At 39.9% G+C, this 22929-nt stretch overlaps 1 protein-coding gene and 1 long non-coding RNA gene across 4 annotated transcripts in view; one reads left to right on the top strand and one right to left on the bottom strand.

Annotated features, from left to right (window-relative positions):
* Window positions 1-1240: 1240 nt before the first annotated feature.
* Window positions 1241-22532, top strand: slc16a5a (solute carrier family 16 member 5a). Of its 3 annotated transcripts, none has more exons than XM_086304387.1 (5): window positions 1241-1469; window positions 7835-8303; window positions 11231-11374; window positions 12465-13304; window positions 16498-16706. In XM_086304387.1, the coding sequence occupies exons 2-5, from the start codon at window positions 7937-7939 to the stop codon at window positions 16572-16574; spliced, it is 1428 nt and encodes a 475-aa protein (XP_086160513.1). In that variant the 5' UTR covers window positions 1241-1469; window positions 7835-7936; the 3' UTR covers window positions 16575-16706. The 3 variants fall into 3 exon arrangements, with proteins under 3 accessions (XP_086160513.1, XP_086160511.1, XP_086160512.1); XM_086304385.1 differs by having other exon boundaries at window positions 1242-1469; window positions 16446-22532; XM_086304386.1 differs by lacking the exon at window positions 1241-1469 and adding an exon at window positions 6536-7160 and having other exon boundaries at window positions 16446-22532.
* The window catches only part of LOC147323792 (uncharacterized), a 29640-nt gene continuing 16526 nt past the window's right edge, over window positions 9816-22929 (bottom strand). Inside the window, exon 5 of the long non-coding RNA XR_015130789.1 lies at window positions 9816-13297. This is a non-coding gene — a long non-coding RNA (uncharacterized LOC147323792). The remainder of the gene's footprint in view (window positions 13298-22929) is intronic.

The following is a 22929-nucleotide window of genomic DNA, read 5'->3' as shown; positions in this document are numbered from 1 at the left end:
GCATGTATTTAACCCAACTGTTAAATGGCATGGACAGAAAAAGGTACACATGTACTAAACTGTTTGGGGATAACCAAGGGGCCATTGCTTTGAGTAAAAACCCAGTGAACAGACAGAGGTCGAAGCATATTGATGTGAAATATCACTTCATTCGTGAAGCGGTAAACGAAGGGAAAATCCGCATTGAACACTGTCCCTCAGAAGAAATGGCTGCAGACATACTGACAAAACCAGTTACAAGAGCAAGACTCAGAAAGTTTAAAAAATGGTTCTTTGGAAATGCATAAGATGCTATGGGTTAACAGCATGAGAACAAGGGGGTGGTAGATTTGTGTTCTCACGAGTAAATATATTAATTTATCTTATGTTGTGAAAGATGTTTTCTCATTGTCATTTTATTTTGGAAATTATTTTATTTTGGTGATTATAGGTGACATCACTTCCTGTTCCGTATGTTGTGAAGCGCGAACTGCTAAAAATGAATGTATGGTTTTCCCTCCGGTGTTGCTGTCAATAAAAGAAACGGGAAAAGTAAGCAACAAACAAAAGGTGTGCATTATTGAGAGAACATGGCCAAAGAAGAAGAAAACTCTTCGAGCTCAACATTGAAGGATGTTTCAATTATCAGCAATTCGTGCAAGAGCAAAAGGTGTGATACAATTGCATTAACCAGAGTTAGGTGATGTAGTGCAGTTAGAATTTTTAAGGTTTAAAAAGTAAACAGAACGTCATAAGTAAGGTGCAGCACAGCCAGAGTAAGCAATCTCCTGTGCCAAAAGATGATCATTTGCCAAAAAAAAAAGTGATTTCTGGTTTTTAAACTGCTATAAATCACCCTTTGGCCTGTAATATGTGAAATATATGTCTAATATAGCCCTCATACGTGAAATCAGCAAATCCCCTGAGACAGGTAGAAGCCACACCGTTTTTGGCAAACTGACTTCTTTATTTATCCATTTTAAAAATCTCACTGACATTAACCCCCCCCCCCCCCCCCCCCCCCCCCCTTTAAGTGTGAGGCCACGAGGGTAGCAGAAATATAACAAATATAACAATCGTTCTATGAAGATATTTTAAGTGTCCAAACATGGACTAAATTGATTATAATTTGGGTACAATAACGCGGTCATGTAGATAATTCCAAAACAGGTAACTTCTTTATTGTAGATATAGCCCCTTTGTAAACCCTGTTCACTAAAGTCTATTAACAATATAAATAAAGACACACATTACACATAGAAACACCAGATATCACTTTGGCACAAACACAGAAACATCGGTGTAGCAGCTGGGGCCTGCGCAGCTCGCATCCCACCCTGCTGCTGTCTCCGCCCACGGACTGAGGATCTCCGTGACGAGCACACCCGCGGACTGCTGCTGCTCCTCCGACAGTCACCGTGGAGAGACGGCGCCCGTGGAGCTGCCGTAAAAACCCGGACACGGACGACCAGAATCGGCTCAAAAACAAGGCGAGTAACGGCTTTTATGTTTGTGTAGAAATTCACGGGAGAGGCTGATGTTTAAATCGCTTCCTCCTTGCTGCGAAAGTGCTGGATGTTAGGAATATTCGCCTGTCTGTTACACAGAAGGGAACAAAGCATATTAAAGGAACATTTGAGCCATTTCGATGGGGTCTGAGCTCTAGATATGCTTTAGAAATGCTTTCCTGCCATAAATAAGACGAAAAATGACGAGCTGCCACGTGGGTGAATGTGTGTGTGTGTCGGGGGGAAGAACGCATTTTAATGCAGATGAAATGTGGAGCAAGGGGAAATTCAATTTGAGTCTGATGAGTATATATACAGAGATACGTTAATATTAAATGCACTGAGTGACAGTTAGGAAGCGCTGCCATCCTCTCCGTGGGCTGTCCCACATGAAAGATCAGCTGCTCAGCATCTCTAATCAGCTGCTCAAAAAAAGGGAAAAACTCCAGATTATTCTCCTAATATTTGCTTCCCCTCCTTTCAGACACCTCCAGCTACAGTCATGAGATGTGTAGAGTATCTGCAGGCAGCTGTGCAGTGTGCAAAGAATGAAAATGGGGAAACAGGATGTCAGACCTTTCATTTTCACCCACTCAGAAAGAGAGACATGTACACTTTATAGGGGAAAACACAGGAGGAGATGTAAGGAGCTGAAGCATGTCTCCCTCATAATAAAAACAAACAACAACATATGTGTGTTAAATTGTTCCCTGGGGTCCGATTTTTGTTTTTCTTGACATACATTTTCATCATAAATTAAGTGACAGAAGCTCTGAATTTCCCTGTGGGTGACTTCACTACTCAAACAAAAGCTGCATAGACGCCGGTTTTGCATAGTTGTTCAAAGCATGCCTAACTTTTAGCTCCGCGTCACAGAGCTAAAACCAAAGTACAATAGTACTGAACTCTAAAAGAGCGATGTAGCTTCCTGGGTTAAAAAAAAGGAACCGCTGTGTGCTAACCCTGAAAGTGATATTAACAATAAATCAAATGTCTAACTGTCAGAGTCAGTTATTTAGTTTAAGGTTTTGTTATAGTCGAGAAGTCAGAAAGCTACCACCGTTTTATCCTCAGACACGAGATTTGACAAGGTGCTGCAAACATTCCTCAGAGATGTTAGTTCATGTTGACTCGATAGCATCACACCGTCGCTGCAGATTTGTCGGCTCTGTGATGCAACTTTCCTGTTTCACCACATCCCAAGGTGCGTTTTCCAATTGAGATCTGGGGACAATGGGGACGTCATGGTACAGTAAAGTCCTTGTAATGTTCAAGAAACCAGTTTGAGATCTCAAACTGAGCCTCACTTTCTTCCCTAGCAAGCGTGACAACAGGGCAAATTCTCCCAGAGAAGTACCACTCACTGGCTGTTTTCTCTTTTTGGGATAATTATCTGTAAACCTGCAGATGGTCCTCTTGAAAATCCCAGCACATAAATCACCTTTCTTCGCCATTCTGATGCCCAGTTTGAACTTCAGTGGTTTGTCTTGACCTTATCTACATGCCTATTGCCACATTCCAGATACCTCGGAACTTGGATATTGGAACTTGGGAGTGACGCCACTCCCAAGTTTCAGGAAACTTATAGCATAATACTTATTTTTTTGCACGTAAAAATCAAATTCACAGATAGAGCCTGGTCAGTGCTCTGCATATGGCTTAGTAAGTCAAAAATACACAACAATGGCTGTACAGATTCAGAGTTAACAGTTTTGGCACGGTTTACACTGTTTACGTTCAGTGCCGCCATCTTGGAATGCTAACTATGTGTGCTAACTATATGTTGGTCTGCTGGTCTCTTTACTAGTGGAAAATTCGAGTGAAGGGCATGCTCCACTAAAATTTTCTGACTTATCCAGAAACACACTGTTAATGCATTGCATATCTGTCAACTGATTGGCAGATTAGATATCTACATTAATGGACCATTGTAACATTAATTGAACATTGTAACTTAGCTGTAATGTGAATACAGCTAAGTTTAGCTATTTTGCTACAATTCTTTCTTTCAAAGTGATCATTTACCCAATGGAAAAAACATTTCAGGTGTCACCGAATAAAACAAAATGTTCACTTTTTAAAACATTGTCCACATTAGAGTGACAAAGGAGAATAAACCTTTTACTGGCTTGTGATTGAGTTGCTGTATGAGTGTATAATGTCCTGTTGTTTTACAGTTATGTGAAGGGGTTAGAAGGGTCTCAACAAACCCTTTAGTCTTTACCTTCACAGAAGGTGGCTAAGCAACATTTAATGTTATTCTTAACAGGTGCAAGGTCTGGAATAATGCTTAGGTGGGTGGTCTGGGCATTATAACAAGCTGATCAGGGTTACCAGTAGGGCTCGGTATCGTCACTGATTTCTAGAATCGATTCAATTCCGATTCACAAGGTCCCGAATCGATTTGATCCACGATTCGATTCAAATGATTCGATTTAAATCTGGGAAATTTTGCCTCAGACAGTCAGAAATGTTACAATTCAGATCAGTACATTTGCATATTTTTGTATCTATAAAAAGGAAGCTGACACTCGCAAGACTTTATCAAAGGTGTGAGCATCACAGCACATGCCTTTGTGTCAAAGCAGCTGAAGATAAAACACAGAAAAACATGAAGGTGATTTTCTTTGCCTGGGATTTTATAAAAAATATTCTGCAGTACATCAAAAACGAAAGAAACACATTAATCAACTTATGAACATTACCTCTGAAGTTACAGAGGTTTTATCAGAGACACTGCTAAGCATTTTGCATAATTTTAAAAAGTTTAAATTTGTTCAGTAGCCCATTGAACAGCAGAAATTAGGTTTTCTTTTCGGAAGTAAGTAAAAGGGAAAAAAACAGCGGCCGACAGCGCTGTAAATTACGGTAGACTTGTGCGTAACAAGCAAGCAAATAATGCAGAAAACAGATTTTTAGACGGGAAACTGTTCTTGAAGTGTACTGTGTGTGTGAGAGAGAGAGAGGGAGAGCTGTGCATAAAGTGTGATTTTTATTGTGGTAGAAGCAAAACAGCAAAAGTCAGAGTGAATTCATGACGATGTTTATGTGAAGCGTAGTTTGGATCTTCTTTTGCTGCTGGTTCCTAAGTTAATTTGTAAATTTTTGTAGTAAATTGTAAATATTGTAGAACTTTTCTTCTGTCATTTAATGGTCGGGCATTGTACAGCTACAAGCATTTCACCCCCATGTCATACTGTGTATGGTTGTGTGTGTGTGACAAATAAAATTTGAATTTGAATTTGAATTTGGTTCAGTCAGTATTGTTTGGAGAGAGATAAAACTAACAGCTTTAGAATCAGCGAAAAAATGACGTAAACACAAAGTGCGGAGCCGCCAAAACATCAGAATCGGCGAGCTGTTGGCTTTCAGCCTTGACCGTGTCCCTGCCGTCGGGTGAGAAAGGCGACATCTCACTGATTCTGATCTGCGGATCTGCGCTTTGTGTTTACGTCTTTGTGCAGTTCCTGCTCTCATTTACTGTTTTAGCTGATTGGTGGTTGTTGAAATTTTGTGAGGTTTCACCTGAGATTCTGGCATTTTGGGCAAAATAAATTTATATTAAAAAATCGATTCAGGATTTAATGAATCAATATCACGTTATCCAAGCCAGAATCGATTTTAATCGATTACCAAAACCCACCCCTAGTTACCAGCTTCAATGGTAAGTGGTTGTAATGTGCAAATTTCTGTTTGCATAGCACACTGGTGGTTAGGCTAGTTATCATGGCTTATTAAAGCGAGTGGAACCAGAGGGTGATGACTTTCGATGCCGTTGATGCAGGGATGTCAAACTCATTTTAGTTAATGATTGACACCCCTGCCTTTAGGTAACAACATCCACTTAAAACTTAAAGTTATAGTTGCAGTACTGTAAAGGTGCAAAATTGTGTCCACGTGAGTTGGGAATACAATCCGTGAAGATATTTCTCTGCTTTGTAGTTGACACAACTGGAAATTGTATCTTTGGGAAATGTTTTGCCAGGGTACTTACAGTAAAATAGGGCTATTCATTCAAAGGTTTGCGTGAGTTCATGTTAGTGTAAACTTAAGTCTCCCTTTCCACGCCACGTTTGTCCCTCAACCTTTTTGACCCTTCTTTTGTCAGTGCGCTCACAGTCTAAACTTATTTTGAAATGCTGATAAGTGAAAGCCTTTAACTGGAAATGTAGACGCTGTAGTCCCGTGGGGGCTTTCATTCTGCACACAGGAGAAATCATGGGATGATTCATGACTGCAGCTAAATCATTCCTAATGATTGTGGCAACACAACAGTCACCCGTCTGTCGGCTGGTATGCGTTGCCAAGTTTAATTTCCTTTATTTCAGGATGTACAAACCTTGATTCCAGCCAGTGAGGTTATTATAACTCGGACATTCCCCTGGTTTTCCGTAACTGATTACCTGTTTTAATAAAGAGTCATTGTCTGATTTCCTTGTGTTTATAACCTTGGCTCTGCTGGCATTTTGTGAGTCCTTTAGGGTCAGAGCAAAGTGAGTAAAATTACAGCAGACAGTTTACCTTTTTACGGAGCCCTGCAGGGGACATGGGAGAGAAAAAAATTAAGACTGACTTTTGCGAGATCTCGCAAAACAAACTCGGGATCTCGCAAAACTTTTGCGAGATCTCGCAAAAGTTCTCGCAAAACTTTTTGAATTCCAACAATGGCGGCAGCTACTTAGTTGTAATATTACTCTTTCTGGGTCACAAAATACACTTTTAAGATATTTTGAGACGTGAATGTAGTTGTGTAAACGTCAGATATCTGCTCGGTTTACAAGACATCACATATTTGCAAAAGTGCTCCGACGTTTTCGGAGATGTATGAAACTTTTGCGAAATCTCGCAAAAGTTTTGCGTCTTAATGTTTTTTTCCTCCCATGTCCCCTTCGGGGCTCCGTACCTTTTCAACAGTGGTTTGAGGTAAATATGGGTTCAATTAAGTTTTAAAAGCACTAATATTGATGAGATTTAATTGGCATTTTGTTTTTATTTTGTGTTGGTATTTTAATTCTGTTTTTAATATTTTCTTTTCTATTCTCATGTATTTTTATTTCTATGTTCCCCACTTTGGTCAGTGTTGCTGCTTTAGAAATAAAGATGACTTGGCTGAACTTTAAAACCTCTGGAACAGTGTTCAGTTAAAATGCGATGAACAACCTCAAAACCCTTTGTTAAAACTTTACCAAGGCTAAAGTTGTTTGTTTGATGTTTGTAAACATGCCCATGTGTCCTGTAATGAAGTTTAACTTTATAAAGGGATCTTAATGAAGCCGCTTAGCTTGCTAGCATGGTGGTTACTATGATAATAGGGCTATTAATTAAATTCAGTATGTTTAAACCACCAACTGAAAGAAGCACCTTAGCTTGCTAGGATGCTCGTCAGCATGCTAATACAAACACAACAATGAGGGTTAGCTTGTTAGAACAAACTCAATAAAGATGCTTAGCTTTTTAGCTGAGAGGCTATTCATTTGTTTATTTTGACTACTGTTTCAGGTTTTGACTTGTCATCTAATTAAATAGCTTTGTTATCTCTTAAGTATAGTACAGTATAGCATTTTGCAGAATGATATTCAATATTAGACCTGTTTAGTGTTTGAATGTTTTATTTTTTTGTTTAGCTTGTTAGCATGCTAACATGTATTAATATTGCTTGGACTTTATCCTGAGGTGAACATAAATGCTATATTTCTTAATCTTTCCTGTCATTTCACTTTAAACTCTTAAGACTTTGTTTAAAACATGGTTGGAGCCACTATAAAGTGTGGACTGCTGCATTTTTATTGTTCTTTGTTATTAACCAAAGTGACCACAATTGAGCTCTAGGGTGGAGTGCTGAAGTTATCAGATAATGCTACCTAGCTTAGTTAGCAAGGTGTAAAAGGTGCTGTTTGTTAAAATCATTTAAATCATAGCCTAATAGATATTTTGGACACCAATAAATCAGTATCAGCAAATAATTTTTATTTGTTGGCTGATAAATGAAAATTTTAAAAGTAAGAAATATGAGCATCTCCCTGTTAAGGTGTTTAAGAAATCAGCCGAGTCAAGTTAGGCTAAACATAAAGGTGTAATCCACAACTTGTTGTGATAGTAAAATTAATTGATTTTTAAATGCATTATCACATTATTTTAGTAAGATAAAAAAAAAATACAGGTATCAGATTTATAAAACACCAAATATAGGTATCGAGCTTGAAAATTATGTATCAGTTGGGCTCTGGTTTAAATCACATGGAGATCAGCACAGTATGTCTGTCGGTTATTTAGATAGTTTAACCTTACTTCTAATGAAAACCACTCACGATTATACCTGACATGTTGTTTGGTTTTTTTGATTATAGGGTCTATAAAGGTTACAGCAGTTTCAGTGACATGGACAGCAAGTGCAATCACACACCCTCCAGAACTAACACAGGAGCCTTGCCTGAACTGCCAAGCAGAAAATGACTCAGAGAAATGGAATCAGCGGGACGAGTGATCGCATCCTCCACTCGGAGGCCTCCAAGATCTTCCAGCAGGCCAACGGTATAGACCATGAGAAAATCCAGGAGGCCGATGATTGTGAATTGGAGGAGAGGGGACAGGAAGGAGGGCGCCGAGTATCCGTGGCTGTAACAGGAGCAGTCGAAGCTCCAGATGGCGGCTGGGGCTGGATGGTGCTGGTTTCCACTATACTTGTCCTGGCTTTGACACTGGCATTTCCCTCCTGCGTGGGAATCTTCTACACTGACTTGCAGAATGAGTTCCACGCAACCAACAGCGAAACCTCCTGGGTGCCCTCCATCATGACGTCAGCGCTTCATGCAGGAGGTAAAGCTAGAAGACCAGGAAATAAACCAGACCCAAGTTTTTCCAAGCCTAATTTACTCATTTTGGTGTAATTTAAGAGAATAATAACTAGAATTTACCATACTACTGAAGTTGCCCTTTAATGCCCCCTGGCCTGAGGGTAGTTTTTAGTTTGCAGTTGCTGTTATTGTTCAGGGAAAGTATGAAACCAGATAGAGAGAGAAACTGAGGATGCTTTAACCTGTCTTGCTGTGTGATGTTGATTTAAAGGTTATTCCATGAGAAGCTGCAGTCCTGTCATTTCCCACAGCCTCAAGTGTTTCATTGACAGAAGAAATAATGCAAACCTTAGAGTGGCTATTTTCCTTCTGAAGTCTTCATTCCTGTGCTGATGAAAAGTAAAACTCAAAAGAAGCTCATCCTATCATAAATCAAAACTTTCAGATTTATTAGATTAGTTTAAAATAGCTGATTTAGCAATAAATTGTCACTTTTAATAGCAGTTAAACAAAACTAAACTGACGTACTTAGTCTGGCATGATTATCTAAGGTCTAATGTTTCCTGACTTTCAGAAGATATTACTGTTGACTTATTATTTACCGTGATCCTCTCTGTACTGTGTAGGGTCATGATAGACACTGGTTACCAAGAATAAAATGTACTGTATATAAATTATGAATATAGCCACGGTGACATCACCCACATTTTACATTCTCTTTTCGCACCCCCAGGCCAAACGGGTCAGAGAGGTCCAACAAAAACTCAACAGCGAGGTACTAGAAGTATAAATCTCAGTTATATTCTCCATAGGGATGTTGGTAATAAGCCATAATGTTGTATCCATCCAAAGTAGATTTACTATGAGTATGACATTGTAAAACTATAGAAGTCTGTATATATCATCCTTAATCCTGTATACAGATGGATCGGGTATAAAGCAAATCAACCCACAGCTGTTAGGTGGAGGAATCCATCCACAGGGGCCAAAACTGAGAGACAGAGACTAAAATCAGGGACCAAATTATAGCACTTTTTTTTATTTCTGATCTTCATATCTTCATCATTTTCATATCCGCAGATTGTAGATTTATGACAAGAAGGCGTCACACAATTATTCTTATTCTGTTGGCTTCCTTTTAAATCCATCCAAAAACGGAGATTAGTTTGGAGATTTAACCCCTGGAAACACAAGTTGGAAGGATTATGGTCCTTTATCTATGTCCAAGAGTCCTTTCTTCATTAGAAAGATTAGAAATAAGTTTTATGTGATGAGCGGGTGCACATAGTGCAACTTCTTATCTGTCTTATAAGTTTTGAACTGTCAATATTTAAAATGCTAGAATAAAAAGATAGTGGAAATCAGCCCATGGTTTATCTCAGTGTTATCGCAATGGTTGGATAAAGTTCCTCCTCTTTACAATTTCTTCACTCCCAAATAAATTTCAACAACATTTATCAAAAAAAAGTAATAAGCATCATAGTTTTTATTTGAGATGAGGGAAGAGTTCACACATTCAGTATAAAATGCAATTATATGCGAGCGTTTGATCAGAAGCAGCCTGTGGCCTACAACACCTGAACAACTGGTAACTGCCTGTTTAAGTGCACTCCTATGCAGCTTAAGTTCCTCTCCTTCAAACTTCTTCCTTCCATTTTCTGAAAATACAGCACACTATTAGCAAAAACCCTTCATAAGGGCCATTTAAAGTCCTCACACGTTTACTGTTTACTCGAACAACATTACATCACGATGACTGTTAAGTATGAACAGGCGACATGCATTGAACAAAACGCAGACACAGAACGTAACATCCCTTTCACGGGGGGATAGTAAAATGAACATAATATATAAGCTAGTCAAAATAATCGGGATTTATAATAAATCTTTAAAAAACCCATACAGATAGTGATAATTGTTGTATGTGGCAATATTAGATTGACCGATAACAACGAGATCAACAATACAGGAGCTTTTGATGAAGAGGAAATTAGCTTTTATGTTATTTATGAAATGTAAAAGCAGAACTAGAGCATAAAAATGCCATTTGATACACATCAGAAAAATATGGGCTTGGGAAAGCTTTAACACAGCAGCACTTCAAGTTTATTTTTTAAGGTTTACGATGAGGATGTTATGCAGTAATGTCAGACTCATCCTTTAATGCTGCTCTGAACAAACCAGAGGTAAATGTATGTTTTGGTCTAAGATGTACACAATAATAGTTGTTTTGTTTTTTCGCATCCATTTCTATTCAAACAGTCAAGATGTGACTTGTGCAGACTTTTAGCTTTTTTAGAGGCTCAGAGCTAATTGGACAGGCTTAGGTTTATCTCCAGTAAATTGCATGAGGGAGCCTTGTCCCAGGCCTGATTTGTGAGCTTAAGAAGTGATTCATGAGTTATTAAAACTGTAACTTTAGAATAAACACAGTCTAAAAGATTCTGATAAAGAATAGCGTGATTAAATTTTTTTTTAATGGCGCAAAAACTGAAGTTTTAAACATGTTAGTTCAGTGATTTTCCCCCATTAATATCTAGCAGATCTGCTGTTTAACAACAGAGATAGGCCGTGTTAAATTTGACACCCCTGACCTTTAAACAGTGTACACTGCTATATTTGCTCAAGCTTTCAAGTATACACAGTGAGATTTTTTTCATGGCAGGCAGGTGAGTCAGGATGATGTGTTAGAGATTGAGAAATCTACACACAAAAGGTAGTGTAAGATGAAATCTAATCTCACTGGCAGGCAGGTGAGTAAGAAACAGATGTGTCATCTTGTGCACAGTGTAAATGAATGAGCAGACATATTTTCAGTCATATGTTCGGTTCTTTTGAAGGTCATCCAGTCGGTGCAGATTACAAGTTATGTGAAATGTGCTGGAGGATTAAGGCCTTTGCCCACTCGGGTTCTGGTATTAAACTAAGAGCATTAAATTTGATCCACAGGTCCCTTTTGTAGCATGTTGGTGGAGAAACTTGGCTGCCGAGCGACAATCATGTTGGGAGGGGTCCTGAGCGGGCTTGGAATGGCTGCCAGCTCATTTACCCAGTCAATCACTGAGCTTTACATCACCGCCGGGGTCATTACAGGTCAGCAAGCACTCAGTAGATTTATTATCCCAGCACACATTTCATTGCCATGGGTACACACAGCTACCTGCCGAGCATCAAAGGGCAGGCACAGGTAGAGTTCAGCTGTGCCGAATATTTGTTTGGTTGTTGTAGACCAAAGCAGACAGATTTTGGACAACTGTAAATGCATCATTACATCTTTTATATCACTTAAATTTGACATACAGACATTCAAAAGAAGTTAAAACTCTAATTTCACTTCATAACAGCCTTGGTCTAATTTCCATAGTTGTGGCTGTTCATTTTTGTGGTAAACTCATAAAGATACAGATACAAAAATTTTACTGCTTTATCTTATTTTTTTTAAAATGTTATCATTGGTACTCCCTGCATAAAAGGAGAAGCCTTACCCAAGGTACCTCTGGACTACTTCCATGTCTTTCCTCTTGGACTTATGCATCTGCAAGTGTTTCAAAATATAAACCTTTCATCATGATTTAATTTTCTGGGAGTGGACGAATTCGCAGTAAGTCAGATCTGTATAGTAGCACAGATGTTGAGTGACTTGTCTGGGGCCAGAATATGATATAAGAGGTTGGTGGACCATCTCTGAAAGTATTTGTCTTAAACTAAATAAATGGTCTAAGATAAAACATGCTTTCCATAGTGGAATATGGTTTCATAGAACCGAGGTTGCTCATGTAACCATGTTTCCTGGTCATGTTTCTGTCCTAATGAACTACACTTCAGGCTTTGTCATAGCTGGAGTATAAGTTCTCATCACGTGCCCTAATCCTAAAAATGAAAGCTAAATGTTTTAGTTTGAGGTTTGCAGTTAAATCACCGCACATGGTCTCACAATGGTCAGTACATGACTTCTACCAGCTGTTGTCCAGAGGTGCACAAGGAGGTTACCTTGAAGGGAGGTCTGACAAATTTAGAATAATAAATAATAAAAATAATAGAATAAAAATAAAAGCATTAGCAAAAAACATTTAGTGTTACTCAGGATAGATTAAACATAATAGAACTTTTCTACATTTATACTTTATAATCCATTAGCACTATCGCTGATAATAAAAATGTCACTCATCTTTCATTGTTTCAGGTCTTGGTTTCTGCTTCAGCTTCCAACCAGCTGTGACAATCCTGGGACACTACTTTGTGCGTCGCCGTGTATTTGCCAACGCCATGTCCTCCACGGGCACCGCCTTGGGACTGTGCGCTCTGCCTGTCCTGGGAAACTACCTCCATACAGAGTACGGTTGGAGAGGAAGTTTTCTCATTCTGGGGGCCGTCCTGCTGAACTGCTGTGTGTGTGGAGCTGTGATGAGGCCCCTCCAGCCCAAAAGGCATCGTGGCCAGCCGCTGATGAACCACGGACCTCCTCCGCCAGATGAGAATAGTGAGAGCAAGAAAAAAGGGAGGGTGAGGACGATTTGGAGCTCCATGTTAGCTTTCCTGAGCAAACACATGGCCTTCAATCAGTTCTGCAATAACTTGCGCTACCGCGTGTACTCCATCGGCATCACGTGGACGATGCTCGGGTTTGTGGTACCTCTGGTGTATCTGGTTCCCTACGCCACAGCAAATGACATGGAGCCGAGTCAGGCTGCGTACCTGCTGTCCATCCTGGGGATCGTCAACATCGTGGTGCGGCCACCGTTTGGCATCGTCTTTAACATGCCATGGTTCAAAGGGCGACACGTTTACGTGTTTTCTGCAGCTTTGCTTGTCAATGGGCTCAGTAACAGCATCTGCTGCATCGGGCCCAGCTTCCATGTACTGCTGGCTTACGTGGTGATCTACGGGCTTTCCATGAGCGTGGTGGGCTCCCTGATGTTTACTGTCCTCATGGATGTAGTGGAGATGAGCTGCTTTCCCTCAGCCCTTGGCCTCCTTGCTGTCATGGAGAGTGTCACGCTGCTCATTGGGCCTCCACTGGCAGGTAAAGGAAATATAGATATTATCATGAGTGAGAGATGTGAAGAGAATGTAGGTCACACTTTTTTATCCCATGAAACCATAACCATAAAGCCAGTAAAAACCCTGGAGGTATAAATATGCAAAATAATTTTTGCCTGTAGTCTCTCTTCATGTTTTCTGCATCACTGGCTTAGATTTTGCATGATGTATGGGACTGGGGGAACAGCTAAAGAGCTGCTTAAAGGATTGGCTTAAATTTTTTCAGGGACTTCAAGGCAACCTCATGAACTCTGGAACAGGTTTGCTCAGGTTAATACTGGCCCTAAGGAGATTCCATCTAAGAGCACCATAGTATAAGGGATGGGGAGAAAATCCAAAGCCCTGTTAATACAATTAAACCTTCAGACTGAAGCTAATTTATGGTCTCAGGTAGACAGAAAGTATTTCCTCTTTGTGTTACTGTGAACTTTGTGTAGTATATATTCCAGACAAACAAAAGGAAGGACTCTGACACCTTTTTGTTTGGCTGCTGGAGCCTCATAACAACTTGAGACCTTTACCAGTAAGAGTCTGAGTGATGGAGCAATGCCAAAAATGCATGACTGTTTACAAGTTGCCAAAAAAGGGGAAAATACTTTCTATAGAAGTTTATCTTCAGTGACTTAAAAGTCCTTTCATACCCACTTTGGCCTTTCTCAGGACTTCACGTCACTTAAAGTTATTGCTTAGTTTAAAATGGATTTCGAGAAAAAAAAAAAAGACCAACAGGCTACAAAATCAAACATATCTTTCTAAAACTGACCAATCAACAGTGGGCCGCTCAACAGTGGGCCGCTCAACAGTGGGCCGCTCAACAGTGGGCCGCTCAACAGTGGCCTAAATGTGACCTTCCTTTTGAAATTAAAAATGAAACTGTTATGGTTAGATGCAACACATGACGAAATCTGAATCTGGTCTGTCTGGAAAATGTGATATAAAAATCAGTTGGTCTTAACCTCCTAAGACCCGAACTCTTCCACGGCATGCATTTTTAATTTCTCTTTGATATTTTGGCATATTGGGGTCTGATGAATGTAAAAACAAAGAATTACCAGATTTTTTTTTTTTTACCTTATTTTTGTTTTTATGAAAAATAAGAGCCACATATGGCTAAAATTTTAAATTTTGATAGAACAGTAGCAGTATAATGTCCTCGTAAGTGGATATCAGGCCCTTGTACAGCAAAATAGAGTATTTTGGTCTAAATAACCCAAAATGTGATGTCCACATATGTGGACGCCAGGTCCTAGGAGGTTAAGCAGGCTCAGTTATTCCCAGGTAACCAGTATCATAGTTCAGACAGGGCAGGTGTAACAACAAAAGGTGCGTTTGATGAAGTAAATGTGTTGCTCAATACAGGCATGGAAACAATCCAAATGTGAAATGACAATGAGGCTGGGTAACGGCAGAAGCATAAAGAGAAACTCTAACAAAGGTAAACATAAGATTAGATAAGCACACTCAGATTAGAAAAGGTGGAGAAACCAGACACAAGAACCAGAAACGCCACAGAAACATCATCAAACCCCGATCTGAGGGGTGAAGCAAATTCAACATAGCCAGGCTTTCCTGGCAGAAGCTGATTTGACAAAAAATAAAACTCCCGTAAGAATGAGCGATTATCATGCCGACTGCTTCACTCTATATTCACATAAAAGTTTGTAATTCAGGCATCATTTAGCTGTTTTCTTTCACTAAACGGACAGATTCAGCGCCGCCTACTTCAGTCAGAGAAATGATCAGATAATGAAGATCTGTAAAAAATATAAAATATATGATGGGTAGCACAGGTGCTCCACTCACACAGGTGCGTGATGCTGCGGAAAAGCATTAGTGATTCGTAGTTTGCCGATGATTTTAAACCACAACTCCAGACCAGGTTAACAGTTCAGCTTAAGATCAAGCCAGGCTAAAAGAGCACTGTACTGAAAACTCGTCTCTCTAATTAGTTAATCTCGTGGCAGAAATACTTTCAAAATAAAAGTGGAGGCCAAAAGAACGCAAACTCAAACATATGACAAAAACATGATAGTTTGAGTCTTTGGTGAATTTTCATCCATTTTTTGCACCAGGTTGTTTCTTTATGGTTATTTTTTTCATCTATCCTCATGTTTCTTATCAAGTTACAGTGCACTGACCTCTATTGATCAGTGGCAGAGCTTTGTTGCTGTAGATAAGTCAGTTTAAAAGCCAGCAAGTCAATATTAATCCAGCTCCATCTAAATTCCTGCTCCATACTCATCTTTTCCTTTTATCTGCTCCAACCTATAAAAAAACAAAAAAGTAAAGCCTTCATGTGTGATTGCATACGCTTCAGTGCACATGTTTTCACATGTGTGTTATGTGAACGGCTGAAATGAAGGAGGAGGCGGCACTGCAGGGTGTTGAGGCCGTTTAGCACAGAGAGAAAAACAGTTTGTTCTTCTCAGTGGAGAAGCGAGCTCAAGCTGCAGCAGAGTGAGAAAAGGGCAGAGGCTTCCTCTCCCTCTCAGGGCTGCTTTCGTCTCAGATGACAGTTATGCTTAGACTGTTTATCTGGCTGCTTCTCCAGCTGAACAGTGACATAACCACAGAGACAAGTCACGGCAGGATTATGTTGCTTGTACATCTGACCTGATGTGCTGCTGATTATAACGGGGAAAAGGATTTTCCGAGGTCACGGTTATGGAAGATAAACACAGTTTGAAAAGATGTCTTTTTTTTCTTTTTCTTTTTTTTTGGTGGAGTCAGAATATATTATGCTGATTTGAATAGAGAACTTGCCTGTGAACAAATATCACACTGACCTCTAATAATAATAATAATAATAATAATAATGGATTGCATTTATATAGCGCTTTTCGGGGCCCTCAAAGCGCTTTACAATTCCACTATTCATTCACTCTCACATTCACACACTGGTGGAGTCAAGCTACAGTTGTAGCCACAGTTGCCCTGGGGATGACAAATGTAAGCTCTGGGTCAGTGATTTTCCACAGGTTTGCGCTTATGAGGACTGCACTATGAAGCAAGATTAGTACAACAGATTTAGCCAAGAAAAACCGCCAAGGATTTCTGGACGTCTCTGACGAGAAGCTATCATGAGTCAAAATGCTGACACTGTTGATGTTTTCTTTATTTCCAGGAATCCTGGTAGACAGAACGGGCCACTATTTCCATGTTTTTTTTGCCTGCAGTGCCGTTGTTGCCTCATCCGCCGTGTTCCTTATGGTGTCGTTTTGCTGGCTGGATAAAAAGGAGAGGAAGGCGCTGAATCAGGTGAAGCCACCCACGGCTCCCGACCCGGCGGCACCCACGATTGACATCGTTCCTGGTTGCCAATACAGCAGCGTGTCCACAGAGGGAGATAAAGACAAGGCCTCAGCTAACGGGGCGGAGTATATCACCAGCGTCTGAACCTGCTTACACTGTGTGTCACCTTTTAGCACACGTCACACCTTCGGTCAGACTGTTCTGCAAATGATTCCTAATATTTGCGGCCGCTTGCCTGGTGCGTCAGATGTGTCGAGGTTTATTTTTCTGAAAGATGCCACACATCCTAACATCTGGAGCACCATAAAAGTCAGAACAAATAGTACGAAGAGTAGGGATGGGTATCGTTTAGGTTTTATCCGATACCGGTGCCAAACCGGTACTTTTGAAATGGTGCCGGTGCTTAAACGGTGCTCAAACCGGTGCTTAAAGAATGGAGAACACAAAATTGGTCCAAAAACCTCTCATGTTTAGCTGTTTTTTTTGTAAAAAGATAACAATGTTAGCCTTTTCTGCAGCTATAGGGCATATATGGTATCACTCTTGGCTGGAAGCAGTGCTTAAACAATGGAAAAAAACACAAACTTTGTCCAAAAAAATGTTTAACTGTTTTCCACTTTTTCTTTGGTCATTTTAGCCTTTTTGGCCAGGGTGAAGGGAGTATCTGCCATCAAACAAGAAGACAGCCGCATGTAGCTATGATGATGTTTGCTAGTTCACCTTACATGCATTAATGTAATAACGTGGTTAGCCTACTCAACGTAAATTACACACGAACAACGTTAAGCTACTCACGCAGAGAAGAAGTGTATCACAGCTCAGAAAAAAAAGCACCGAAATGTGCGCTGCTTTTCGGTCTGGTTACTACCGTTTATGTCAGAACCTACCGGTACCCATCCCTAACGAAGAGTTTGCACTGTTTGACCAAGGTTGCATCAAGAGATGTGCACTTAAAAACCACGACGTGATTGTACTGTTTATTGTCAAATGCTGCTGATTTTATCTACACAATCTATCACACATGAGGTATATCACTCTAATAAGCCAAGATACGTACATAATCCCTCATTAGAGAAATCAAATCTTTAGTAGTTGTTTGCTGGAACAGTTTTTTTTTTTTTTTCAATGGTGTGTTAGTGTACGATGAGCTTAGAGACACAGAGAGTAGATACTCTTGAGCTTTGAAACAGAAAGGAAGGGGACGGTGCAGTAATATCAGTGGGAAACATTGTGGTGCAGCAACCTAGTGAGGCCTTATCAAGAGGGACATGTTATGTTTTTTTCTATTTCCTGTCATGTTACAGTGGTGAATAGTTGTTAAATACAGCCAAAACCAATGACCAAAAGATTTGAGTTTCATCCAGATCTTTCGAACAGTGTTTCCCACACCTAGACTTCACTTGGGTGTGCAACACAGGTATATGTTGCAATTATTTTTTTTATTTTTACAGCCATCTAAGATAAGATAACTCTTTATTGTCATTGCACAGTCATACATAGTACAGTAGTACAATGAAATTGGAAAAACTGTCCTACGTCGGCACTACATATAACACAACACGACACGATATGACACATCACAACGTAACAAACAACACAACACAGTATATTAACTTAGTATAAAAAAGAAGAATAAGTGTATGTGTATTGCACACTGTTATTATTGTACATTAATTATTATTGCACCTTGTTATAAATATAAATATTATTGTTATCGTTTTAAACATTGTTACCTCCCCCTAAAAAGTCCAGGGAGGTATCCAGTCAGGTCAGCTATTTACATTGATCAGGGCTATTGCCCTGTTGTAAAAGCTGTCCTTGAGTCTATTTGTTCGGGACCTCAGCAGCCTGAACCTCCTGCCAGACGGCAGCAGCTTAAACACCCGGTGTCCTGGGTGTGTGCAGTCCCGTAGGATGCTGCGTGCCCTCTTGAGACAGCGAGTGCTGTACAGGTCCTTCAGGGAGGGAAGAGGATGTCCAATGATTTTTTGGGCCATGTTGATGACCCTCTGGAGTGCCTTTCTGTGTGCTGTGGTGCAGCTGGAGAACCACACACCGATGCAATATGTCAGCACACTTTCAATGGAGCAGCGGTAGAAGACGGTCAGCAGCTCCTTCTTCAGGTCCATTTTTCTGAGGATTCTCAGAAAGTGGAGACGCTGTTGGGCCTTCTTTAAGACCGCAGAGGTGTTAGAGCTCCATTGGAGGTCTGTGTCTAACATCTAACATCACTATCAAGCCCCTCACTCTTATTTTGACATTTCAATCGCTGTTAAACAGCTAGCTCTAGTCCTTTCTCTACAGGCAAGCTGGTCAAAGCATTATTCTGACAGGAGGTTGGTACTAGTTCTGCTCTGGAGCTCTTTCACAGCCCCGAGGGGCAGCTCTAGTCGACAGTTGGTCACTAGAGGACATTCGCTCTGTTTGCCTAGGTAACTCTCTAATGTAGAGTTTATGGGCCCTGCTTTGCCACAGGTGCATAAAATCAAGCACCCAGTCATGCAGTCTGCTTTCACAAACATTTGTGAAAGAATGAGCTCAGTGCACTCCAGAGTTGTCCTGTAACAAGATTCCTTCCTAACTATTCCACAGTCAAGTTTAGGTGATATAATTGCAAAGTGGAAAACTTTAGGAACCACAGCAGCTCAGCCATGTGACCACGTACAGTTACAGAATGGGGTTGCTGGGTGCTGAGGCATATACTGCGAGCTCCAAACCTCCCTGGCATTAACATCAGCACAACAGCTGTGCACCAGGAGCTTCACGGCATCTAGCAGCTCCTGTAGGTATAATGTGTAGGTGGCTCAGCACTTCTGTCCACCTACTGCGTCTATCACCTCTCGTATCAGTCTATTCTGCATTCTCACTCTTGTCTCAGCAGTTGCTTTAATCATTGACCGCAAAGTTAAACTTCACAAGAAGTCGCTCGACGTCACTCAATTTCTCAGTCTCTGCTTTCTGTGTGGGCGCCTCTTTGTAGACCATTCCTCTGTGGGATGAGGAACTTTCTTGAGAGCCAGGTGATGGCTCGGTATTTAATGTCTCAAAGTAGGGCTGGGCAATATGGCCTAAAATTCATATCGCGATATAATTTGAAGCATGTGCGGTAACTATGTATATCACGATATATTCTTTTCTTCTGTATAACGTATTTTCCACACTATAAGGCACACTTAAAATCGAGAGTGTGCCTTATGTATGAATTCTGGTTGTGCTTACTGACCTCGAACCGATTTTGGCTGCAGAAATCTGTTAAAAATGTTTTAGTACAACTTTGGTAAGCCGCACTGCTTGATGGATTGTCAGAGCATTACGGCTGCCGTAGTGAGGAGCTTCGCGGAGTAATCTGGGTCCAAAACTCAGCTGCATCCTACATCTATCTTGGCCAAATTTATATTGTTTCTATCGTATATCGTTTCTATCGCCCACCTCTATCTCAAAGTGTGATTGATATTATTTATTTATCAGTTTAGGACGGCGTCCTTTCACCTCTTTCTCAACAAAACCAAGAATAGATTTTTATTCTGTGGGAAACACCATTTCTACTTTAAGTATGATGTTAGAGGGGATAGCCTGAAAGTAGTCTCAAGAACTGAGTTGCGGTTTTGAGCATAGAAGCCCCACCCACTTCAGTTTCCAGCCAATCAGTAGAAAGTTGGCTTACCAGGAGAGGAATTAAAACACCTGGTTTGAGACAGAGGATGAGCTGAGGGGCAGCAGAAAAGCCCACTAAGATAAATGAGGATTATTTTGAATTGTGAATCATGCAAAGCTACTCTGGGAGAGTAAAAGAATAAAAATATGGAGCCAGAAATGAGCAGAATAGGTCCCCTTTAATGGATCAGGGTTGTTTTTATTTTGTACTTATAACATTATAAAGACATCTTAAAAGACCAAAACCAACAATTTGTTATAGCCTGAGGATTAAGCCAGCAGACTGCACTATACACATTGATGTTAACAATCATAGAAAAGCTTTTCACATTTGGACTTCATGTTTTTTCGTAAAGTACCCACAGATTACTGAACACCGTGTACTTTAATGGCAATGTGAACAGCACAGTCAGACCTGTCGCTCACACATTTTTATCACTGATACCTAATCCAGAGTAAACAGGGGCGTGAAGCGCTTTAATGCCCTTCCGTGTCAGTGAAACTAAGCGAAAGCTGCACAGCAGAGTGTCGTGACACTTTTATGGTTTAAGGCAGATAATTTCAGGGGTGTGAATACTTTTAAACATGACTGGTGCTAAATAAAAAAAGGCTGTAGCTCTGAATGTGAGTTTGTGGTGACCTGTAGAAGGTGTACTTTGATAAGTGATTAAGAAAATAAATGAATGGATGAAAATTTAAACAACACCTCAGTTTAATGCGTTATTGGTTTGCGCACGCAACTGTTTTATCAGTAGCCACTTTAGCTATATTTCAGCTGTATTGAAAAACTCCATCTATTCTCCTTCACTTATTCACTGGAAACTATCACAGGAAAGGCAGGAAGTCAGGATATTTCCACAGCATGTGAAGTTTAAGAATTTTTGAAATTTATGTGCAGTTATTCAGTTTACATGATGTGCAGTGCCTGACATGGTGTTCATGTGTCCTGCTGTAACTCCAGCCTTTCATTCATCTAAATCATTTTAAGGTTAGACCTTTGTTGGTGTTGGCTGTGCGCCAAAATAACTCTTGAGAAGCCGCACCTGTTGGTCAGTGCTCACCTGATTTATGTCTGTACAGCACAAAAACACTGATAAACACACAGTTCCCAATATTAAAGCCTCTGCCTTATTAAATTTAAGTTCAATGCATCCCGTACTCAGTCTCGTGTTTGATAACAACTGATTACTTACTGCAGCATCACATGCCGGCATTGCCAACCTGGAGAACAGCCATACCGATTATGTTCAGCTTGTTTAAAAGCTAATTACCAGGAGCGGTCTGAGCGAAACTCAAAATTTATATCTTTTAAAATAAACCACAACTATACTTTACAAGTCCGGTTTTGTTCGTAGAAAGCGCCGAATCACTGCTGTCGTTTTTTTTTTTTCTTTTCTTTTTAATGAAATGTTTGTTTGTTTTTTAGCGGGAGTAAGTACCGTATTTGTTTGGGTCTATTTTCAGCTGCGGATGAATACATACTCGTGGCAATGAATGAACTGTGAAACAGTGGAGCTATATCAGACTTGTAGCATGAATTTATTGTTGCTTTTATTCTTGTTAGTGGTTGGTTCGTTTCAGGAATGATAAAGATGAAAAGGAAAGCAGACTGATAGCCCTGTGAGGTCTAAGTCATCATCGATGGTGAGAAATGACCCAGATTCTGCATTTCAGGAATAAACAGGAGCTTTGTGTTTAGAGGTGCTTAGACCTCAGAGGGAATTTTAACAAGGTGTAGTAAACGATATATTACTTTATTATTTTTGGCTTCTAAGAAGAATCATACATTTTCTTCCCACCTTGCTGAGCTGTTTGGTTCACTCAACATGGACCTAGAAAATTGTTGCCTGCACTTCAGAGTCATATATAGCAATTTAACATGTACTGTAATAGCAGTGAATTAATGATGTTTTTCTTTTCTTGTGCTTGCTTTTCATTCCTCAATGCAACAGTGCCTTTTTACATAGCTGCCGTGTTTCGTAAAAATTACCCACACTGATAATTTCACGTGCTTTCAGAAACAAAGAAGCAGATGGTTTCGCTTTTCATGTCAGACATTTGAAACATTTCTTCGAAGGAATATTTCAAAGGCGCTGATCACAGCTCACACTACAAGTACAAGCTATTATAACAGAGTATTGAATACACTTTTCAGGTATAAACTGTATTGCAGTAAACAAAGATGTAAGCACCAACAGAGGATTTTAGTAATTTTTAGATGCTTGTCTTGCTTTAATTCAAATAACTTTATTATAAATTCTTTATTTATATATTATGATTCTGGAAAATAAATGTTTGAATATCAGAGATGTCTCTTGGGATTTTTTTTAATTTTATGTATTTTTACGTGCCTCGGTTATTATTGGAGAATAAAACACAGCCTCTCAGACTGAGAACTAATGTTCTTCTTATTTTTTATTAGTACACATAATATTGGTGCGTATTTATTTGAAGTATACTGAAAAAGGTTTGAGAGGGATTTAAGCTCCTGAAGCCCAGCAGTTGTTGGTAAGTGCCCAATAAATTAGTGGAAACAGTCAAAGTTTGATCTTACTAGGAAAAAAGACCATTTGATTTTATACCTAATAAAATTATAAAAATGGATAAGAGACACTTGGGAGAAACTCTGTTTCTCTGCTGACATTTTTACTTTGGCCCAATCAGTGACACTGTGTGTTTACACACTATAATACCCTTAATAT

The sequence above is a fragment of the Aulonocara sp. 'chitande type north' Nkhata Bay genome, linkage group LG8 (genome assembly GCF_057382095.1).
Source record: "Aulonocara sp. 'chitande type north' Nkhata Bay isolate Kocher_YH1m ecotype deep benthic linkage group LG8, A_spYH_male_GT1.1, whole genome shotgun sequence".
Classification (NCBI taxonomy): Eukaryota; Metazoa; Chordata; class Actinopteri; order Cichliformes; family Cichlidae; genus Aulonocara; species Aulonocara sp. 'chitande type north' Nkhata Bay.
The sequence above is the reverse complement of the archived record's forward strand: the minus strand, read 5'-3'. Positions and strand labels throughout refer to the sequence as shown.